Source organism: Diachasma alloeum, unplaced genomic scaffold (assembly GCF_001412515.2).
Source record: "Diachasma alloeum isolate Michigan unplaced genomic scaffold, Dall2.0 Dall_scaffold_00177, whole genome shotgun sequence".
NCBI lineage: Eukaryota > Metazoa > Arthropoda > Insecta > Hymenoptera > Braconidae > Diachasma > Diachasma alloeum.
Window position 1 is genome coordinate 490,861 of NW_021680343.1, and position 19,030 is coordinate 509,890.

The 19,030-nt window shown below is 35.9% G+C and overlaps 2 protein-coding genes and 2 non-coding genes across 4 annotated transcripts in view; 2 read left to right on the forward strand and 2 right to left on the reverse strand.

The window, feature by feature from the left end:
- Positions 1-68: 68 nt before the first annotated feature.
- LOC107037305 lies at positions 69-2,036 on the forward strand. The gene is made up of 2 exons (XM_015255796.1): positions 69-585; positions 1,343-2,036. The coding sequence occupies exons 1-2, from the start codon at positions 245-247 to the stop codon at positions 1,782-1,784; spliced, it is 783 nt and encodes a 260-aa protein (XP_015111282.1). The 5' UTR covers positions 69-244; the 3' UTR covers positions 1,785-2,036.
- A 1,111-nt stretch (positions 2,037-3,147) lies between these two features.
- On the reverse strand, positions 3,148-3,335 carry LOC114841220. Its single transcript, XR_003783054.1, has one exon. It is a non-coding gene; the product is annotated as a U2 spliceosomal RNA (small nuclear RNA).
- Positions 3,336-3,526: 191 nt separating this feature from the next.
- On the reverse strand, positions 3,527-3,714 carry LOC114841219. Its single transcript, XR_003783053.1, has one exon. It is a non-coding gene; the product is annotated as a U2 spliceosomal RNA (small nuclear RNA).
- A 1,061-nt stretch (positions 3,715-4,775) lies between these two features.
- Positions 4,776-19,030, forward strand: part of LOC107037757 (colorectal mutant cancer protein) — a 43,618-nt gene continuing 29,363 nt past the window's right edge. The window contains exons 1-3 of the mRNA XM_015256492.2: positions 4,776-5,520; positions 15,908-16,137; positions 16,903-17,039. Coding sequence (XP_015111978.1) covers positions 5,411-5,520; positions 15,908-16,137; positions 16,903-17,039 — 477 coding nt within the window. The 5' untranslated portion in view covers positions 4,776-5,410. The remainder of the gene's footprint in view (positions 5,521-15,907; positions 16,138-16,902; positions 17,040-19,030) is intronic.

The window sequence follows — 19,030 nt, forward strand, 5'->3', positions numbered from 1 at the left end:
TCAAACCTTTCTGTTTATTTCTGGATGTGACTCGACAAGATGTTTACAGTCCCCTACATTCTGTGAAATTGTTGAGGCAGCGGATCCCATTCGACCAGTTGTGCGATCGAAGTCGTCGAGTTCAGATTGAAATTGCGAATACAATTAACTAAGAAACGAATTCATTCCTACTCTATCAATTCCAGATAAAAAAATTCTAAAAATTGATCAATTAATTCTCAAGAAAAAAAAATTACTCGAAATAATGCCGAAAGCGAAAGCAGAGCCGGAAGAGAGTGCGATGGGCTTCAAAGACAAGCAGAAGGCATTGGATACTCTGAAAGTCTTGGATGGTCGCGATATCAGTTATCAGTACAACGTTATCAGTGGATTCGTCAGACGTGGCAAGCGGGTTTTGGAAATTACTAAGGATGGAGAGAAGCTCGCGAAAATTCGGGAGGCCCTGGAGGTTTTCAACGAGTGGTTGGAGGATTATAAGAAGAAGGGGAGAAGTAAAGAGAATTTCAATTATTTATCGTTGGAGATTGTTGAAGCCTACAAGGCACTCGCTGAGAGTTATGGAATCCTAAATGAAGATTTTCTGAAGTAAGAACGACCTGGATTTTTCATTCGTTTATTTATCGATTGCAGAATTCGTTAAATTAATTTCATGAATTATCATTCTGTACTAGATTAATTTATACTATTTTATTTTAATTCATTTTCTTTCCATTTCCGTCTTCACAATTAGATTGATTTACTTTCATCCATTCTTATTCCTATTAATTTTTTTCCCCTTAATTTACAAGTTACAAAATTGAATGAAGAGCAATTATGTTAAAGATAAATGAAAAGTGTTTTTTGTGATTAAAAAAAACACACAAAAGTCATTCGAAAACTCACTCGGGTAATAGAAAAATCTCTTCATGTATTCCTGAAAATTCTTTTAATCTATTTTTCCCTTAATAAGGTAAAAGGATATCGGTACTCTTCATTCCTATGATCGGGTTCCAATTATTATTATGAAAAGGAAATGAAAAAAGAATCATAAAGGGATAATCGGCTAGAAAATTGGTTGTTTTCTTTTTGTACGTTGGCAGGAATTTCGATTCACTATTTTTCGAGCGAGAAGAAATTTTTAAAAATGCAAAAAACAGTGGGCGGCAAGAACGAAAACAATTAATTTGTCAATGTCTCCAGACAATTTTAAAATCAACATATTTATTCGAATAATGGAAGAATACCTTTAAATTCTATTTCTACCCTCATCTTTTGACAGAATGAATAGAATGAATGACAGAAATTGAGAATTGGAGACTAAAAATTTTATCGGATTATTATTATGTAATGATTATTTTTGTAGAGCTTACAGAGAGGAAAAAGGAGACTATAAACCCCTCCGAGAGGTGAAAACCCCTGCAGGAGAGGTGACGTGGGACATCGAGAGGAATAGAAAACTGAAGGAAATAGTGTCTAAAATGAAATCAAGTTATATACCTTGGTACAAAGTTGATGATGGAGTTTATCGGGGTCTGCCCAGTGAGGAACACGTCAAGTGTATTTTATTAGGGTACAGCCCGGAACCGACAAAGCTGAAGAAATTAATTTCCCAAGTTGTTGAAACGTGTCGGGATGAAGAAAAATCGAGAGATGCAATTGATTCTGAATCAGGAAGTCGAATCTGTGAGAGAAGTAGTAAACGAAGATCTGATGGATCTTCTTTGGGTGGGAGCAGTGACTCTGAGGTGGAAAATAAACAGAAGAAAAGGAAGTCATTGGAAAAAACTAACGGAGGGAGTGACTAATATCTCCGAATGGAAAAGCAATAACGTCGTATTGTTTTTAATTGAACTTTCTGGTTTTTATTCTGTGGAGGTGTGTGTGGACGCATTATATCGGGATTCCTTTGATATTATGTTGTAGATGGTACATATTAGAATAATAAATGCTAATGAATATAATAATAAATTCCGTAAATTATGGGTTTCCACTCTGAAGTAACGAATGGACATTTATGAATTCGAATCAATCTTAAATTTGCAAATAAAATATTTACTTTGAAGGATTAAAATATTTTCATTGAAATAAACAATATAAGTTCATTAATTTCCCAGAAATTGTTTTTTTTTTAAATGTCATGAATTGTAATCCGAGAATTCTAAATCAATTCAATTTTTGAAAATTCAATAGACATTTCAAAACATTTTATATTTTTTTTATATTTATCTATTATAATTTACGAATTCATCATTTAATAAATTCATAATTCACGAATGGGTGGTCTTCACCTCGGGAATTAATTGTAATCTTCAATGTGAGACTCGAACCCATTCAGAATTGTGAATTCTATTCTTCGAGTATAATTTAGAATTTCATCACCTAATAAATTTAAGACTCGATTGGATGGCCTTCACCATAAGAATCAATTATAATCCGCTATTTTAGACGAGAGTCCATTTACTTTTTTATAAATTTAGTACTTTTATTTGGTTGAATCAGGTCAAAAATTTAACATCACCCAATTTTCATTTTTTTTGGCTCAATAATTAACTTCAAACATGAAACTTCAAGTTTCCGTTGTAATTATTATTAATATTTTGTAACAGTACCCGAAAGTGCATTACTCTGTATTCCCAATACTCGACTAATTAATTTTAAATTGAATTTTCATAAATTTAAACGTACATTTGAAATTTGATTTAAAATTTTTTAGCTTCCAATTTTCGTGTCTCAATAATTTATTTTAAACATGAACTATTCCGTTATACCTGTTATTAATATTTTGCAAAAGTACCTAAATATTACTCTGTATTCCGAACACTCGAATTAATAATTCAATTATTATATGGTCTTGATTCATTCCTAGATTCATATTTCTTAAATGTAATTTTAACAAATTGAAACTTCAACTCTAAATTTTTCTGCTTCCAATTTTCGTGTCTCAGTAATTTATTTTAAACATGAACTATTCCGTTATAAAAGTTCACCTCGCTCCGCTCGCTTGGGCGGAGGTATTGTACGTTAACCAGTCGATATTTGAGAAATTAGGTGAATATTCGGAATATAGAAAATAGACTTTTACTTTTATTTTTTTTCCTTTTACTTTCAGGTACTGCTATTTTCAAAATATTGGTAATAGTTTTAAAGGAATAATTTATGTTTCAAATAGATTATTGAGCCGTGCCCGGCGGTACTGCAATACCGGGACAACTCGCGACAGACTCGGGGCAAGCCCCGGGGGTCCGTCAATTTCCAAAAATCAGTTTAATATTCTGGCACTCCAATGGAGTGCGTATCAGATATTAAGCTGATAAGAACAGATAAAAAAGGCTTTATTGATGAAACATCAGAGCGATTTCCCTGGAGGAGACATGCCTCCCCCAGGGTGATACATGTGAGGTGTGTGCCACCCTCGTCCAGGGTGGCAAGTAGCTGTAGATCAATTCATTACTGAATAATTGCATTTAGGATGNAAAAAAGAAAACTCTTAAAAAAGGGTGGGAAATGAGTTGGAAAAAGATGGAGCATATATTGATTTTGAAATAATGCTTATTGGGCCGGTCCCGGCGGTACTGCAATACCGGGTCAACCCGTGGTGGAAACGGAGCAAGCTCCGTGCATCCACCTTTTTCCAAAAATCAGTTTAATATTCTGGCACTCCAATGGAGTGCGTATCAGATATTAAGCTGATAAGAACAGATAAAAAAGGCTTTATTGATGAAACATCAGAGCGATTTCCCTGGAGGAGACATGCCTCCCCCAGGGTGATACATGTGAGGTGTGTGCCATCCTCGTCCAGGGTGGCAAGTAGCTGTAGATCAATTCATTACTGAATAATTGCATTTAGGATGATGCTTTGAAGAACTACACTTTGATCTTAGCTCAATGAGCCGAGAAGCGATGCCTTGCAATCGTTTTATTCGTCCTTTAAAACCTAAAAAAAATAATTTCACTTGGAGAAAAAATGCGACATCTACTGTCGACGGCCGACCCCAAAAACTTCGAATTCCGCCGCGAACGCTCACCGAGTGCCTCGCCCGTGCGGAGCTATTCTCCCAACCCGTTCCAATCCTCTCGGTTCGTTTCAATAAACGATTGAATTGTTTTTGATGGAAAAAAAAAATTTCAAATTTTTTTTTTGATCAAAAAATATTTTTTTTTCAGAAATTTTTTTTTTTCAATTTTTATTTATTGACAATTTCACTTCCATATTTCATACTCAGTCATCAGACTCATTCAAATGGAATATCAAAATTATTCAGAACGAATATTTTTCAGTTCAATATTTATTTTAAAAAACACGAAATTTCACGACTATTCTGAGTGAAAATCACATTGTGTCACAAATGTTTCCAAAAAAAAATGTCCACTCCAACGTGTAAATATTCCCATTTCATTCCTAATTCCGTTCATTTATTTACTCAAGCACTTGTATTATTTTTTACACCACGATATATTTTTCATTCTGAAAAAAAAAATAGTTCTACGATTTTTTTTCTAAAAAACCAATTCCACCCACTAATTAAAATTTTCAAATATTCCATGTCACTTGTCATGGACCTCCAAATGGGCCACCGGATTCGTTCCTAGAAAACATTCTCTCCAGTGCAAATAGCTGCTACATATTTAATATTAAACAAACATTTATACCATTGCGTAGGAATTCCCGTTTTTATCGCCCGCAATTTCTCCCCACGAAGTACTCCCCACCGCAGACAGATGTCGCCAGACCCCGCCATTCCGAACCCGCACAAACATTCGGTCCAAGCGTGCGATGCGAGCGGCAGGCACAGACAGGCAGTGGAGAGTCACAAGTTTCAAGATGGCGAATACTGTCAAAGTATTTTGACTTCTCTCTCCCTTTGCCCATTCGCATGCGGGTGGAAAAAAAATCGATAGTTGTTATGGCCCTCCGTCATTCCCGTTGGAGGGATGAGAGTTTAGCATTTTAGGTTAGGGTTAGTGGACTCGTTGACACCCGGCCTCGCGTATGGCACGCACCCATAGCCTCCGCAAAACGCCGCATTTCCCAACTCCCCCGTAATGTATATCACACTATGGCTTCCCTCGTGTCGTGCAGTGTAAACAGTGTAACGAGACCGAATAAAATCTGTGCAATAACTCCAGAGACAGCTCCAACAATCCTCCAAAAATCATCCCCCCAAGAATCAGTGAGTGCACGATGAATGCATCCCTCAATGCCGAAAAACCCCAGTGAAAAGGCACTCGGTCCCCCCACCAGACTCGCCAAAAATAGGTCTTTTGCCGTACTTTGTTTCCCTTCGACAAAATATTTATGGAAAGGGAGTGCCAGAGAACTTAACACATTAGCCCTTCTAAAAACCAGAGAGTTGAGAGAATAAGTGACCGAGGGTATCAATTCATTGTGCATGGATTCGATGATATGGCTGATACAGAGGACACCTAAAGGATGTCACAGACAGCGGATGCTGAGAGTGAGGCGGGCTCCATTTGCGACGAGGAGAGAGTGAGAAAGCTCTTCCAGGCCTGCGACGGAGACGGGGATGGTTTCATCGATAGGTAAGAATAACAAATAAATTACTCAATAACTAATCGTACATCGTCACTAGGGATGTGACGGATTTTACACGTCAATTACACGTCACTGACCGAAGGCCAATTGCTGACTATTTTTGGTAAGAAAAAAAGTGATGGAATTTCGCGTCACAAAAATGACTAAAGAATATCTTTATGGTCATTTTAGATCTAGATAGAGCGCGACACATATCGTTCGTCATGTTACCGTGTTCCTTCAAAATTACACTGATAGACTGATTCATTTATTTATTACAAATGAGATTCGTTAACTATTAACGAATGGTAGAGTTGAATATGACAAATGAATATTCGTTAATAGTTAATGAATGGTTCGTTTGAAAGGTGAAAGTCGAGTCAAGTATGCATTTGTTAACTATTAACGAATGAACATTTGGGAGACCGAATAGACTTCAGCCTCCAACCTAATCCATTCGTTAATAATAACTAATCCTTTCTATCAGTACAGGCCCCTGGGTTGAGCCTTGGACCCCAAAGCTCTCCAAATTTTAGTAGCAGCCTGTTTCAGGCCCCATATGTTTGAGAGTTAATTAGTTCTCAAATGAGAAGATTTCCGAGGTCATTCATCCAATGAAAAATTTTATACGACTGTCTTTCTGTAATTGAGCTTTATAAATTCTGTGATAATAATAAATAAGAAAAGTGCTGCAAAACTTTTCTGATTTTTTTGCAATTCCAGACTAAAGTCATATTCACTAAATTTTCGCTCTCCGCTTTCTCGTTATTCATAATTTTCTTTAAATTTCTTTAAAAAATTATGAAGAAAATAAAAAAAATGCATCGACAATTTTTTAGTATAAAGGACAACGATAAAAAATTACTGACAATTGGGTAAATTGACCGGTCTGTTTGCATCACGAGAAAACGGTAAATTCATGGCTGACTTGACACACAGACAGAAATGACAGAAATGTTCAGTAAAAATTACGGAACTCACAATTCACTCACCGATTACGGAATCGACTCAGAAAATTTAAGTGACGGTATCGTAATTTTTCACAGGATATTCAGATAAAAATTACGGAACGCTCCAGAAAAATTCCGTGACAGTTTCGTATAATTTCGGAATCACGGAAAAGATACGTAATTTTTATTGAATATTTCTCTCCGTGCGCATGGAAAAAATTACCGTCATTTTGCATCCCTAATCGTTACCATAAAAACGCAATAGTTCATTCGAAGAATGAAACTCATTAAATTCATTGTGAATGCAATCCTCGCGCTGGATTCCAAGGAAACTTCGTTAGATGGAATCCAGGCCAGTTAAGAGGATGGTCAAGTACTTTTTGAGAGTGAAAAATCGAGTCTCGAGTCAGTTTGGAGTTTATTCTTCACCTCCGGAATTTTAACGGTGGGAGGGGTGGATGCATTCAACCGAACTTGGATTTGTGTTTCCCCACGATTTTGTGGGCTGGGTAATGATATAATGACAGGGTGTGCTGGAGGATGAAACGACAGGTTACAGCATCCGGTATTTGCCACTGTTTCTCGCGTGTCTGTCTCTGTTTTGTAAAGGGGCTGCTCATGCGTGCGTCCGCACACGCCGGCTATTGACATTTCAAAATACCCCACGTCTTGAGGCTTGAGGCTTGGGGGAATGTCCCTCCAGACTTTAATTTTCGGGCAAATGAAGTTGCGCTTTTAATGAACTTGACGTGATTTTTTTTTCTTTAGGAGAAGAGAAATTATTGTTTGCTTGGGAAATCCATTCATTTGGCATTCTTTTGGGGATTTCTGGTGATAATTTTGGACAGTGCAGATTCTGAAATTCTTCTAGTAAGGAATTTGTACGGAGAAAAATAATTTTTTGGGCCAATTGAATTGATTTCTGCGAAATTTGTTTTGAACAAGAATTTAGATGGAGTTTTCTGCTTCTTTTTTTGTTAATTAACATTTTTTTCACGTTCTTCTACAATTTTCATGCGAAAAATTGTGCCTTCAAACTTTAATTTTCCGGGAACTAAAGCTGAACTTTTAATGAAATTCACATGATTTCTTGTTTTCGCAGAAGGAAATTTTGATTTACTTGCAAAATTCATTCAGTTGACATTCTTTTAGGAATTTCTCCTTATATTTCTTGATACGGCAGATACTGAAATTTTTTAAATAAAAAATCTACACTGAGAAGAAGAATCATTTGCGTCAATTAAATTGATTTCTACTGAACAAATTTGTTTCAGACAAGAATTTAGATGGAGTTTTTTGTGAAATTTTAGAAATCTAGTTGTCGCGAGTATATTTCTTTCGCATAAATAATTTCAATTTGTAATATTCTTCCCTCAACTTGCAAAAAAACATCAAATCCCATCGTTTCTAAAAAAAATTATCACAAATTTTTTTAATCGAAATTTTTTCACTTTTTCTCTCTTCAACTTTAATTCCAAAAATTGTGGTTTCATACCATTTGAATCTTGTAATGCCTGTGAAAAATAGTGGATTCGGAATTTATGATCGGATTCGATTGCACATCTGAGGCTTACAAAACGCTCCGAAATTTCCTCTCGATTTTTCCTAAGCATCTGCAGTCGTGTAATCCTCAAAGATATCCGACTAGGGTTGCGGATGCCCAAAGACGAGGGGTGGAACAGTTTTTATGGCCAATGAGTCACCCAGTGTCTCAGTTCCCCTCCGCAGTATCAGAAGAATCCAGTTTTTTTTTTCATCCACCACTCGACTCTCGGTGTATATAACCGACTTTGAAGTCAACTCTCGGTACTAGAGTTTTGAATTTAACGTCATGGGAGTAGGAAGAGCCGGAAGTTCTCTCATTTATGTGCAAACGAGCAAAAGGTTATTCCTGTGATGGAAAAAGAAAATTTACGAGAAGGAAATCAATTTTTTTTCCACTAGGTTTTAATATTTATTGCATTTTTTTAATTAAGGCGTCCGCAATTCACTCCCCTTTTGATGAATTATTTTGAGAATAAGGGGGAATTGGAGAAATAAATTGGCTTCGTCAGTCCTTAGAAAAGAATCCATTAAAAATTATCAACGAATAGACCAATATTTTTAGTAGAAATCTCAATATTTATATAAAAATATCCAGGAATTATGGAAGTCCTCTGTAATTCCGTGACATGAGACCAATTTTATCAATAGAATTGGCTGAGATTTTCCATTCGTCTCCAATACTACAGAATATTTTCTCCAATTTCCGGTATTTTCGCCAAGAGTTTTACTCCGAAATCTGAAAAATTCATTGTAAACTGTAGCCAATAATTTTCATCAAATCCTCAAAGATCCCTTTAATCTTCCGAAAGTATCTTCACTCCCCACAATTGCATCGTTTTCTCATCATCAACATGCACTGAGAAATCGCCATTGTTACCATTCCATTCATCCATGCACATTTCAAACATTCGACATCGTAAAAATTCTGTTGTATTCATCTCCCCAATTTATTCCTCCAAAAATATTCCCCCCAATTCCAATCCCTCTACCAACAACATGAGTAATCAAACCAAATGTAACTACCCCCAGCTGCGTAATTAAAATCACGAATGAGTACATGAAAGTGAATTTTTAGATCCCTTAATCAAGAGGAAAAAAGTGGCACAAAGAGTACAAACGGCGAAGTGAAAAGGCGGAAAATGTTCGGTTACACACGGACAGAATGAGCGTCGTCGGTGGTACTCGAACGTTGATTTTTTTCTCATTTTTTTTTAAATTTTTTTTTTCATTCACAAAAGCACGTTTCTCATGCCGCAGTGAAAGTTTCGTCTCTGGGCTGTTCCTCTCTCGTTTTGCCTCTTTTATCGGGAAGCCCTCGTTGGTGGTTGGCACGCACAATACATCCGGGGACCCGATGAGTGGCGCATTGTTAACGGTGTAAAACTGCCGGCGTCGACAACCCCCATCTCCCACTCCATACCACCTCATCCGATCAGTTCTCCAGCCCTTGTATTTTTTTCTCACTCTTTTTGATGACTCCTTTTTTTTCTGTCAGTTTTTCTGTTGAACTGGAAAATGTTTGAGGATGCACTTTTGAAAATTCCCTTTGGATTTTTAAGCCTTCCTCTCTTTATCATTCATTGGAATTCACATCGTTAAAATGTCATCAACTTGTGATGACTGATTTTATTACAAGTAGGGAAGAATAATTTCTAACTGTTCAATATGGAAAAGCAAAGTCAAAATGAAATAATTAAGCGAATACAAAATATTTCGAGGGATTCTTACTCTGCCAGTAATTCGCAGTGACATGATCCTGAGAATAAGACGTAAATCCTGAATACACATTTAAAAATTCTCCTTGGATCTTGATGCCTTGTTCTCGTCCTCATCTGTTGGAATTCATATCATCACAATGTCAACAATTGTTCTTTCATCCTCATGAGCTGCTCTTGTTCATTAAAGAATTAATTGACTCGTGAGTCTATTTGTTCTCCTCAGTCCAAATTTTTTCATTCAGAATATAAATAAATTAATTACAAAGATTCAAAATGGAAAAGCAAAGTCAAAATGAAATAATTAAGCGAATACAAAATATTTCGAGGGATTCTTTCTCTGGCAGTAATTCGCAGTGACATGATCCTGAGAATAAGACGTAAATCCTGAATACACATTTAAAAATTCCCCTTGGATCTTGATGCCTTGTTCTCGTCCTCATCTGTTGGAATTCATATCATCACAATGTCAACAATTGTTCTTTCATCCTCATGAGCTGCTCTTGTTCATTAAAGAATTAATGGACTCGTGAATCTATTTGTTCTCCTCAGTCCAAATTTTTTCATTCAGAATATAAATAAATTAATTACAAAGATTCAAAATGGAAAAGCAAAGTCAAAATGAAATAATTAAGCGAATACAAAATATTTCGAGGGATTCTTTCTCTGGCAGTAATTCGCAGTGACATGATCCTGAGAATAAGACGTAAATCCTGAATACACATTTAAAAATTCCCCTTGGATCTTGATGCCTTGTTCTCGTCCTCATCTGTTGGAATTCATATCATCACAATGTCAACAATTGTTCTTTCATCCTCATGAGCTGCTCTTGTTCATTAAAGAATTAATGGACTCGTGAATCTATTTGTTCTCCTCAGTCCAAATTTTTTCATTCAGAATATAAATAAATTAATTACAAAGATTCAAAATGGAAAAGCAAAGTCAAAATGAAATAATAAAGCGAATACAAAATATTTCGAGGGATTCTTACTCTGCCAGTAATTTCCAGTGACACGATCCTGAGAATAACACAAATCCTGAATGTACATTTAAAAATTTCCCTTGGATGTTGCAGCCTTATTCTCGTCTCTAAATAAATTAATTACAAGGACGGAAGAATAATTCATGGCATTCCAATCTCAACAGTTTTTCTTTCATCATCATGAATTGCTCTAATTCATTGACGATTTAATGAACTCGCGAGTCAATTCGTTCCCCTCAGTTCACAATTTTTCATTGATAAATTAATTCGCAATTAATAGAAACGTCTGAATGACTGATACAAATAACCCATAGAATGCTGATAATCCAGTTTCATAACGGTTGGAAGATAAATGACGGAGCACACCCGGAATGACACGAGCGACTGAAAGAAATAAAAAAAATCTCAGTATTACATTAGCCACTTTGGTGGGACTAGTTGCTGTCTGGGCAATGCGTTCGGCTTTCCCACGGAGTTGCAATGGCAGTTGGCAATTTCCTCCTGTTTTTCACTCAAAAGTGCGAAATAAATCCAGTGACACGGGGTACGTTGAACTGTGCGGGCACGAAATAACGGATGGAGACAGTTGCATTTAAACGTCATTGGGCTGATTAAATAATCGATTGGATCTAGGCTTTTAGTGGAATTGATAAATTTATGGTTGTGAGTGATAATTGGAGCTCTGATGGAATCTGTGATCAAGTCATGGGAGACGAGGATCATTGACCGATTTAATCTACGTAGACATTCACGGGGGAGGAAAAAACGGTGAAATATGAAATATTTTCGCACATTTAACACATCAAAAGTGAACACCAGTCGGCAATTTAATGGAAATTGATGGAGGACTGGAGCTGCTGACGATTCCATCGATTTACAATTCTCTTTCTTCTAAAAATATTGATGAATTGGTATTTTATTTTTCATTCTCGGCAAAATGCAAGAAACTCGATGAAGTATTTAATGGAAAATGATGAAAGATTGAAGTTCCTGTGGATTCAATCAGTTTACCAATATTTTTTTTCTATATAAACTCCATGGTAATTAGGGGACTGACGTTTAATTCTCAACCGTCAGGCTACCGGCGACACCATTGTCACACAGCAGATGAAGATACGACAGGTCTTGCTGTCCTCCCCTCTAGCCCCTGTCATTCCCGCCAGTATGAGCCTTCATCCGCTCCTCGACAGAGCGCTTTCATCAGAGACACCCGGGTATTAAGAGAAGCTCCTTTGATGTTACCTCTCTTTTTTTTTTCATGATCAGACATCAAACTGTCGTCGAATAACCGCCACAGAAAATCTCAAAACTCCATTGTTGAGATAAATTGCGTAATTTTGTTGAGATTTAAATCACGAGAGATTAATTATCTCGTTTTTTAATGGTGCAGGGAAATTCAAAAGTGTTCATGATATTTTATTCAGTGAAATACCGCGTGATTAAAACTCACTTTATTTTTATTGCAATCAAAGATCTCATTTTTCATTTTTTTTTCATTTTTTTAATTTTTATTAATTCATTTTTACATTTTATGCGCGAGGTGAGAAATACATATTTACAGTGAAATTCAGCAATGCCTCGTTTCTACCGTTATTTTACGCGTGCTGGCTGTGGGCGTTTGGCGGGTGTGAAGAGTTTACACACGAATTACGTCGTCGTAGCATTGATTGCATCGCGTTAATAACGTCGACGCGTGGATTTTAACGATCGTCCTCTTTCCACTTCTCCACTTCACTCTCTCTACCTCGTTTTTTTGTCGCTCGTGTTTGTGTCTCATTTCAGTCTGATTGCAGACGATTTTAACTCGAATGATCCTCTTCAATCGATCCGACTGGAGCCAATGTCACATGTTATCTGGAAATTATTGGAATTTAATTTGGGAAAACTAAGGGGCATCTCCATTTGATGGTTTTTAGTTGTTAATTGATTGAAAACTATTGTCATTTAATGTAATAATTTAGACTATCAATTGATTGAATTGATTCTCCAATATTTTAATTCATTTTAAACAGATATGGATGGAGTTCATTTTTAAAAACATTCTAAATGTGAATGTATCAATTAAAAATATTCAAAATGTTAAAGTAGTCAAATTTCCCACTTCACTCTCTCTTCCTCTTTTTTTCGTTCGCGTCTGTGTCTCATTTCAGTTTGATTGCAGACGATTTTAACTCGTATAATCCGCTTCAATTGATCGGACTGGAGCCAATGTCACATGTTAACTGGAAATTATTAGAATTTAGTGTGGGAAATTCAAGGGTCAGCTCCATTTGATGATTTTCAGTTATCAATTACTCGAAAACTATCTTAATTTCATGTAATAATTCCAAATATTAATTAGATAAATTAAATTTCCAACATTCTAATCATGAACGAATTACCTAAATTTAAACTGTCAAAGTAACCAAGTAATTTCAAAATAACCACTCATCCAGAGTTGTCGGAATAAACTCTGACGACAAGAAAATTGCTAAAGTACCAAAAACGAGAGAAAAAAGTAGTAGCTACATAATCCTCTCCTTTTATTTGCAGTTCTTCATTTTACATTACAATAGTACACGAATCCCCCCTAAGAATTTGTTTTGACCTTCTCCAAGATAGGGAAATAGTAGGAAGAATGAGCTCGGAGAAGCTCCCAGTGGAATTCAATCCTCTTTCCTGATTTGCCTTCTCCACGTGAAATCCCACTCTCCATTTCCCGTTCAAACAGACTCTTTTTTCTATACCTCTTCTGTTCATTCCTCTAGAACGTACTTGTTCAGTACAAGAATGCCATTTTTACTTTTCAATACAAACGACTCTTTGTGCTCCACGTGCACTCACCCCGTCCCTACGTCCGATATTTGTTTGATATCTGGATTTCGATAAAACATCGACTGTTGGATATCAAAAGCCAGGAACAAGAGGAGTTGAATGACATCAACTGTTGGGAGCAGTATTTAGTCGAGAATCCAACAGTTTTGGAGGGGGGGGGGGGGACAAAGGGTATTATCTCCTCAGTTAACTCGTTTTTCAGTCAGGCCAAAATTCATGGCACTCCAGGCCTCGTATCTTTGTGGTCTTTCATGGAAAAGTGGAGTCTCAATTTGGCAGTTAAGGCTCTTGCGCTTCGCTGCTTGTTCTTGACTGTTTACCCTCCCTACCATCCACTACACTTCTCATTCTAACAAGGTCCAACGAATATACCATGCAGTTGCACTCGTGCGCAACGTAATTCTAGAGCACATACCCTCACTCACCCTCAATGTGTTCAACCTGGGTATTTTTTAGTATTAGAGTCAAGTTGATATGCCTCGTTACACGTGTCTGATAATTCTCTGACTATTATCCACACTGAGAATTTTTCTGAAATTTAAATGACGAAAAAATGATTTGAATAAAAAAATTGTTTGGCATTTTTTATATTCATTTCAACAATATTTTTGTTGAAATTGCTTTATCGCGAATTTTAAATCGATTTAAAATCTAATCGTTCGTGGAATTTCGTTGGGTACTCCATGAATTAATTGATTCGATAGTAGCAAGATGCACGACAAATAGGAGTAAAAAATTTTCTCTAAATTTATTTGAAATTAAAGAGACAGCCGCTCTTGGAGAAATCATTTGAATGAAAAAACCTTTTTATTTGAAATTTTTTTTTTCTTCATTTCAACGATAGTTTTATTGAAAAGTAATCAATTGTACATTTCTAATGTTGAAAATTGCAATTTAACTTGAAAACGACTTAAAATCGTTCGTGGAATTTCACTGACTATCCTAGAAATTAATTGATTCGTCCCTTAATTAAATTAAAACTTGCCCGAAAAATTTATTTAAATTGACTAATGAGTTGAAATTATTTCCCGAGAAGAGTGAAGTTAATTGGTGAAATTGAATCGATAGTAGCAAGATCCATGACAATTAGGAGTAAAAAATTGTCCCGAGATTTATTTAAAATTGAAGTGACAGCTGTACTTACATAATTCATTTGAATGAAAAAACCTTTTTATTAAAATTTTTTTCCCTTCATTTCAACAGAATTTTTGTTGAAAAATAATCAATTGTACATTTCTAATGTTAAAAATTGCAATTTAACTTGAGAATGACTTGAAACCGTTCATGGAATTTCACGGACTATCCTAGAAATTAATTGATTCGTTTCTTAATTAAATTAAAACTTGCCCTTAGATTTTTTTCAATTGACTAATGAGTTTGAATTATTTCCCGAGAAGAGTTTGAAGTTAATTGGTGAAATTGTTTTATCAATTTTTTCACGGAAACCTCATGCGACGCTGGCCGTTGAATTTTTAATGTAAACTCGACGTGAAACCCGTCACATTCAGCATTCCCAGATACCAGGTAGGATTGACGTCTAGCCCTTTCGGTTTATCAAGTCATGCATTAAAAATTTCTCACTCCTAGTGGTGCCTTTAGGAACATCCATTTCCACTCGGGGATTAAAAACATTGAGCCAGGAATATGTCAAATTAAATCAGTTTCATTGGGTTATTATCAGTTATCTCCAGTTTCTCGTATTCTACGTGACATTCCACTCTAACGAATTTCTAATTTGATTCAATATTCATCTTCACTTTTCGATTAAATAGTTCTGAAAATGAGAAAAACTATTAGTTTGGGAAATACTAAAATCGATGTCTATTTTTACAATTTGGGATGAACTTTGTGAATTTAAATTCCAATGAAAATTTATGGAGGATGATAAATATAATTTTTTAGCAAATGGAATGATAGAAAATCAAGAATTCATGGTCCATTTCTCATTATTTATGGCGATATAAACAAAATGAATGGGTTATTTGATGTGAAAAATTACGAAACATCAAAAATTTATTGTCTACAAAAAAATGCGTTGTAATTTTACAAGGCGAATTAAACAAAATAAAAAATAAAAATGACAAAATAATCCATCTCTCATTAATCATCAAAATAGAGCTATAAATGTCGAACAGTTTTCCTCGAGTTTTCTTATTCATTTTCCAGATTAGAAAATGAAAGAACTAAATTGAAAATGCAAATTCTCATTGAATTTCGTTTCCCATTTTGCTCTGAATATTTCTCACTATTTTCATCACTTCAAAATAATTTTTTTTCAAGAATACACAAGTCTCCGTCTACTCAACAATTTGGCACAAACTTCATTAATCAAATTCCCATGGAAATTTCCCTCATCTAAAATCCAGTATTTTGATCTCTTGTGTTGTAGTCAGGACCTGTTGACTGTCTGCCGCGAGCTGAACCTCGAGAATTCCGTGGAGGAGTTGATGAGAGAACTTGGTGCAGATGAAACTGGCCGTATATCCTATCAAGAGTTTCTCAGACGTCGTCTGGCATTGAGACCGGAAATCGAGGCACTGAGATCAGGAAAGAGCAGGACCAGTCCTCATCACACCCACACACCTGAGTATCTACCAACCAGCAGCGACAACAGTCTCGGTAAAGCACGGAACATTTTCCACGTTTATTTATTTATTTTTTATCTCTTTCTCTCTCTCTCTCTCTCTCTCTCTCTCTCTCTCTCTCTCTCTCTCTCTCGTCGTTTTGCCTTTTTTTTCATTACCTCAGTTTCTCTTATTGCATCAACGGATCCCAGGAAAATTGACTTCCTACGCCCTTCGGTCTCTGCCTTTTTCTCTCCGTCTAGGGAGAAATGTAATTCCCCCGTGGGTTCGGGAGAGAACGGACTTTGATGAGAAATTTTAAGTTTCGTTTGTTGAATAGTTTTTATTCCAACGAAACCAGAATATTTGGTTCATTTTTCATTCGACTACTATTCAGAAATTTTTCAATTGAATCTTGTAAAAAAATGATGCGTAATCAAGATGTTAATTATATGTTGGCAACTATTCTATAATGAAAAATATGAATTATTTTCATGGAATTGATTCCTTCAAACATTAATATATAAATATATATTTTCAATTGTTCTCTAATCCATATTATTTTATTGATCAAACTTTTGGGAATGAGAAATGACATTTTTAAAAGAGAATTGAATGAAAAAAATTATTAATTATTTTAACAAATTCTCAACATTTGATTTAATTGTTCATTCAAGTGTTCTGCGCATATTTGGAATCTTGAAATTATTCAGTTGAGTCTCATGAGAAACAAACCATCTAAAAATTAAAATTCAACGACAGAAAAATGTTGAAATGTTTGTGATGAATTAAAATCACTCCACATTTCATTTGCCTTCAGGGACAGTTTCTGGGCGTCATGAGAGTTGGGAGTTCGACAGTGGGGCACGTGATTTGTCACCCGAGCCTCACACCCTCCAAAAACTCGTGGAGGCAGCAGCTGGAGGAACTGGAAACATGCTCGACCTCGCCAACAAGGTAAATAATCTTTAAAAAGAACTTTTGCATAACCAAAACAAATATTCCCTCTACCCTCCGAAAATATGAAAAATCACGACTCTGGGTTCTTCGCGGGGGAAAAAATTGTATTCAATCTCGAAACTAATGTTATGCACTGAAAACCCATCACCAACAGTACTTCCCCACTTTAATATCCCCTGCGGAAAGTTATTTTTAATATTTATGTCTAAAGTCGCACAAATAATTCCCATAATTCAGTTGAACCGCGCCCACGTACTCTGGAATTACGATTCTCCTGAGATTTTGTAGCAACTTTGCAATCATTTTTCGAATCTTCTCCGAAAAATACACTTCCTAAATTTTTTTTTCTGATTTTTCAAATATTGGGTCGGGTCTACGATTGAAAGCCCGAGTTGTAGACCCGAGTTTGGCCTTCAATTGAAAGCCCAAGTTGTAGACCCGAGTTTGTAGCAGCAATGTCAGACAAGATATGAATGTTTTTTTGGGCTCAAATGAAAGAGTGGGTCGAGAAATGGCGTGCTAGGGCCTCTAAACAGCTGTGTGAACTTGGAGTCGAAGTTTGATAAATCGACCACTTCCTACACCCTATACCAGATAAATTAAATTAATTTTTTTTCGATTTCGTTTTTCGCGATTATCTCGGAAGCTATGAGAGATAGAGCCTTAAAACCACTTTTGGGTTCCCTATAGGAAGATGGACGGCTCAGAATTAAGTTTTTCCACGTCCTACACCCTATACAAGATAAATTAAATTTTTTTTTTTTGGCGATTTCGTTTTTCGCGATTATCTCGGAAACTATGAGAGATAGAGCCTTAAAACCTATTCCATTCGATTCCTGAGGAAATTTGGGTTCCCTATAGGCAGATGGACGGCTCAGAATTGCGTTTTTCCACTTCCTACACCCTATACAAGATGAATTAAATTAATTTTTTTTGGCATTTTCGTTTTTCGCGATTATCTCGGAAACTATGAGAGATAGAGCCTTAAAACCTATTCCATTCGATTCCTGAGGAAATTTGGGTTCCGTATAGGCAGATGGACGGCTCAGAATTGCGTTTTTCCACTTCCTAGACCCTATACAAGATGAATTAAATTAATTTTTTTTGGCATTTTCGTTTTTCGCGATTATCTCGGAAACTATGAGAGATAGAGCCTTAAAACCTATTCCATTCGATTCCTGAGGAAATTTGGGTTCCGTATAGGCAGATGGACGGCTCAGAATTGCGTTTTTCCACTTCCTACACCCTATACAAGATGAATTAAATTAATTTTTTTTGGCATTTTCGTTTTTCGCGATTATCTCGGAAACTATGAGAGATAGAGCCTTAAAACCTATTCCATTCGATTCCTGAGGAAATTTGGGTTCCGTATAGGCAGATGGACGGCTCAGAATTGCGTTTTTCCACTTCCTACACCCTATACAAGATGAATTAAATTAATTTTTTTTGGCATTTTCGTTTTTCGCGATTATCTCGGAAACTATGAGAGATAGAGCCTTAAAACCTATTCCATTCGATTCCTGAGGAAATTTGGGTTCCGTATAGGCAGATGGACGGCTCAGAATTGCGTTTTTCCACTTCCTACACCCTATACAAGATGAATTAAATTAATTTTTTTTGGCATTTTCGTTTTTCGCGATTATCTCGGAAACTATGAGAGATAGAGCCTTAAAACCTATTCCATTCGATTCCTGAGGAAATTTGGGTTCCGTATAGGCAGATGGACGGCTCAGAATTGCGTTTTTCCACTTCCTACACCCTATACAAGATGAATTAAATTAATTTTTTTTGGCATTTTCGTTTTTCGCGATTATCTCGGAAACTATGAGAGATAGAGCCTTAAAACCTATTCCATTCGATTCCTGAGGAAATTTGGGTTCCGTATAGGCAGATGGACGGCTCAGAATTGCGTTTTTCCACTTCCTACACCCTATACAAGATGAATTAAATTAATTTTTTTTGGCATTTTCGTTTTTCGCGATTATCTC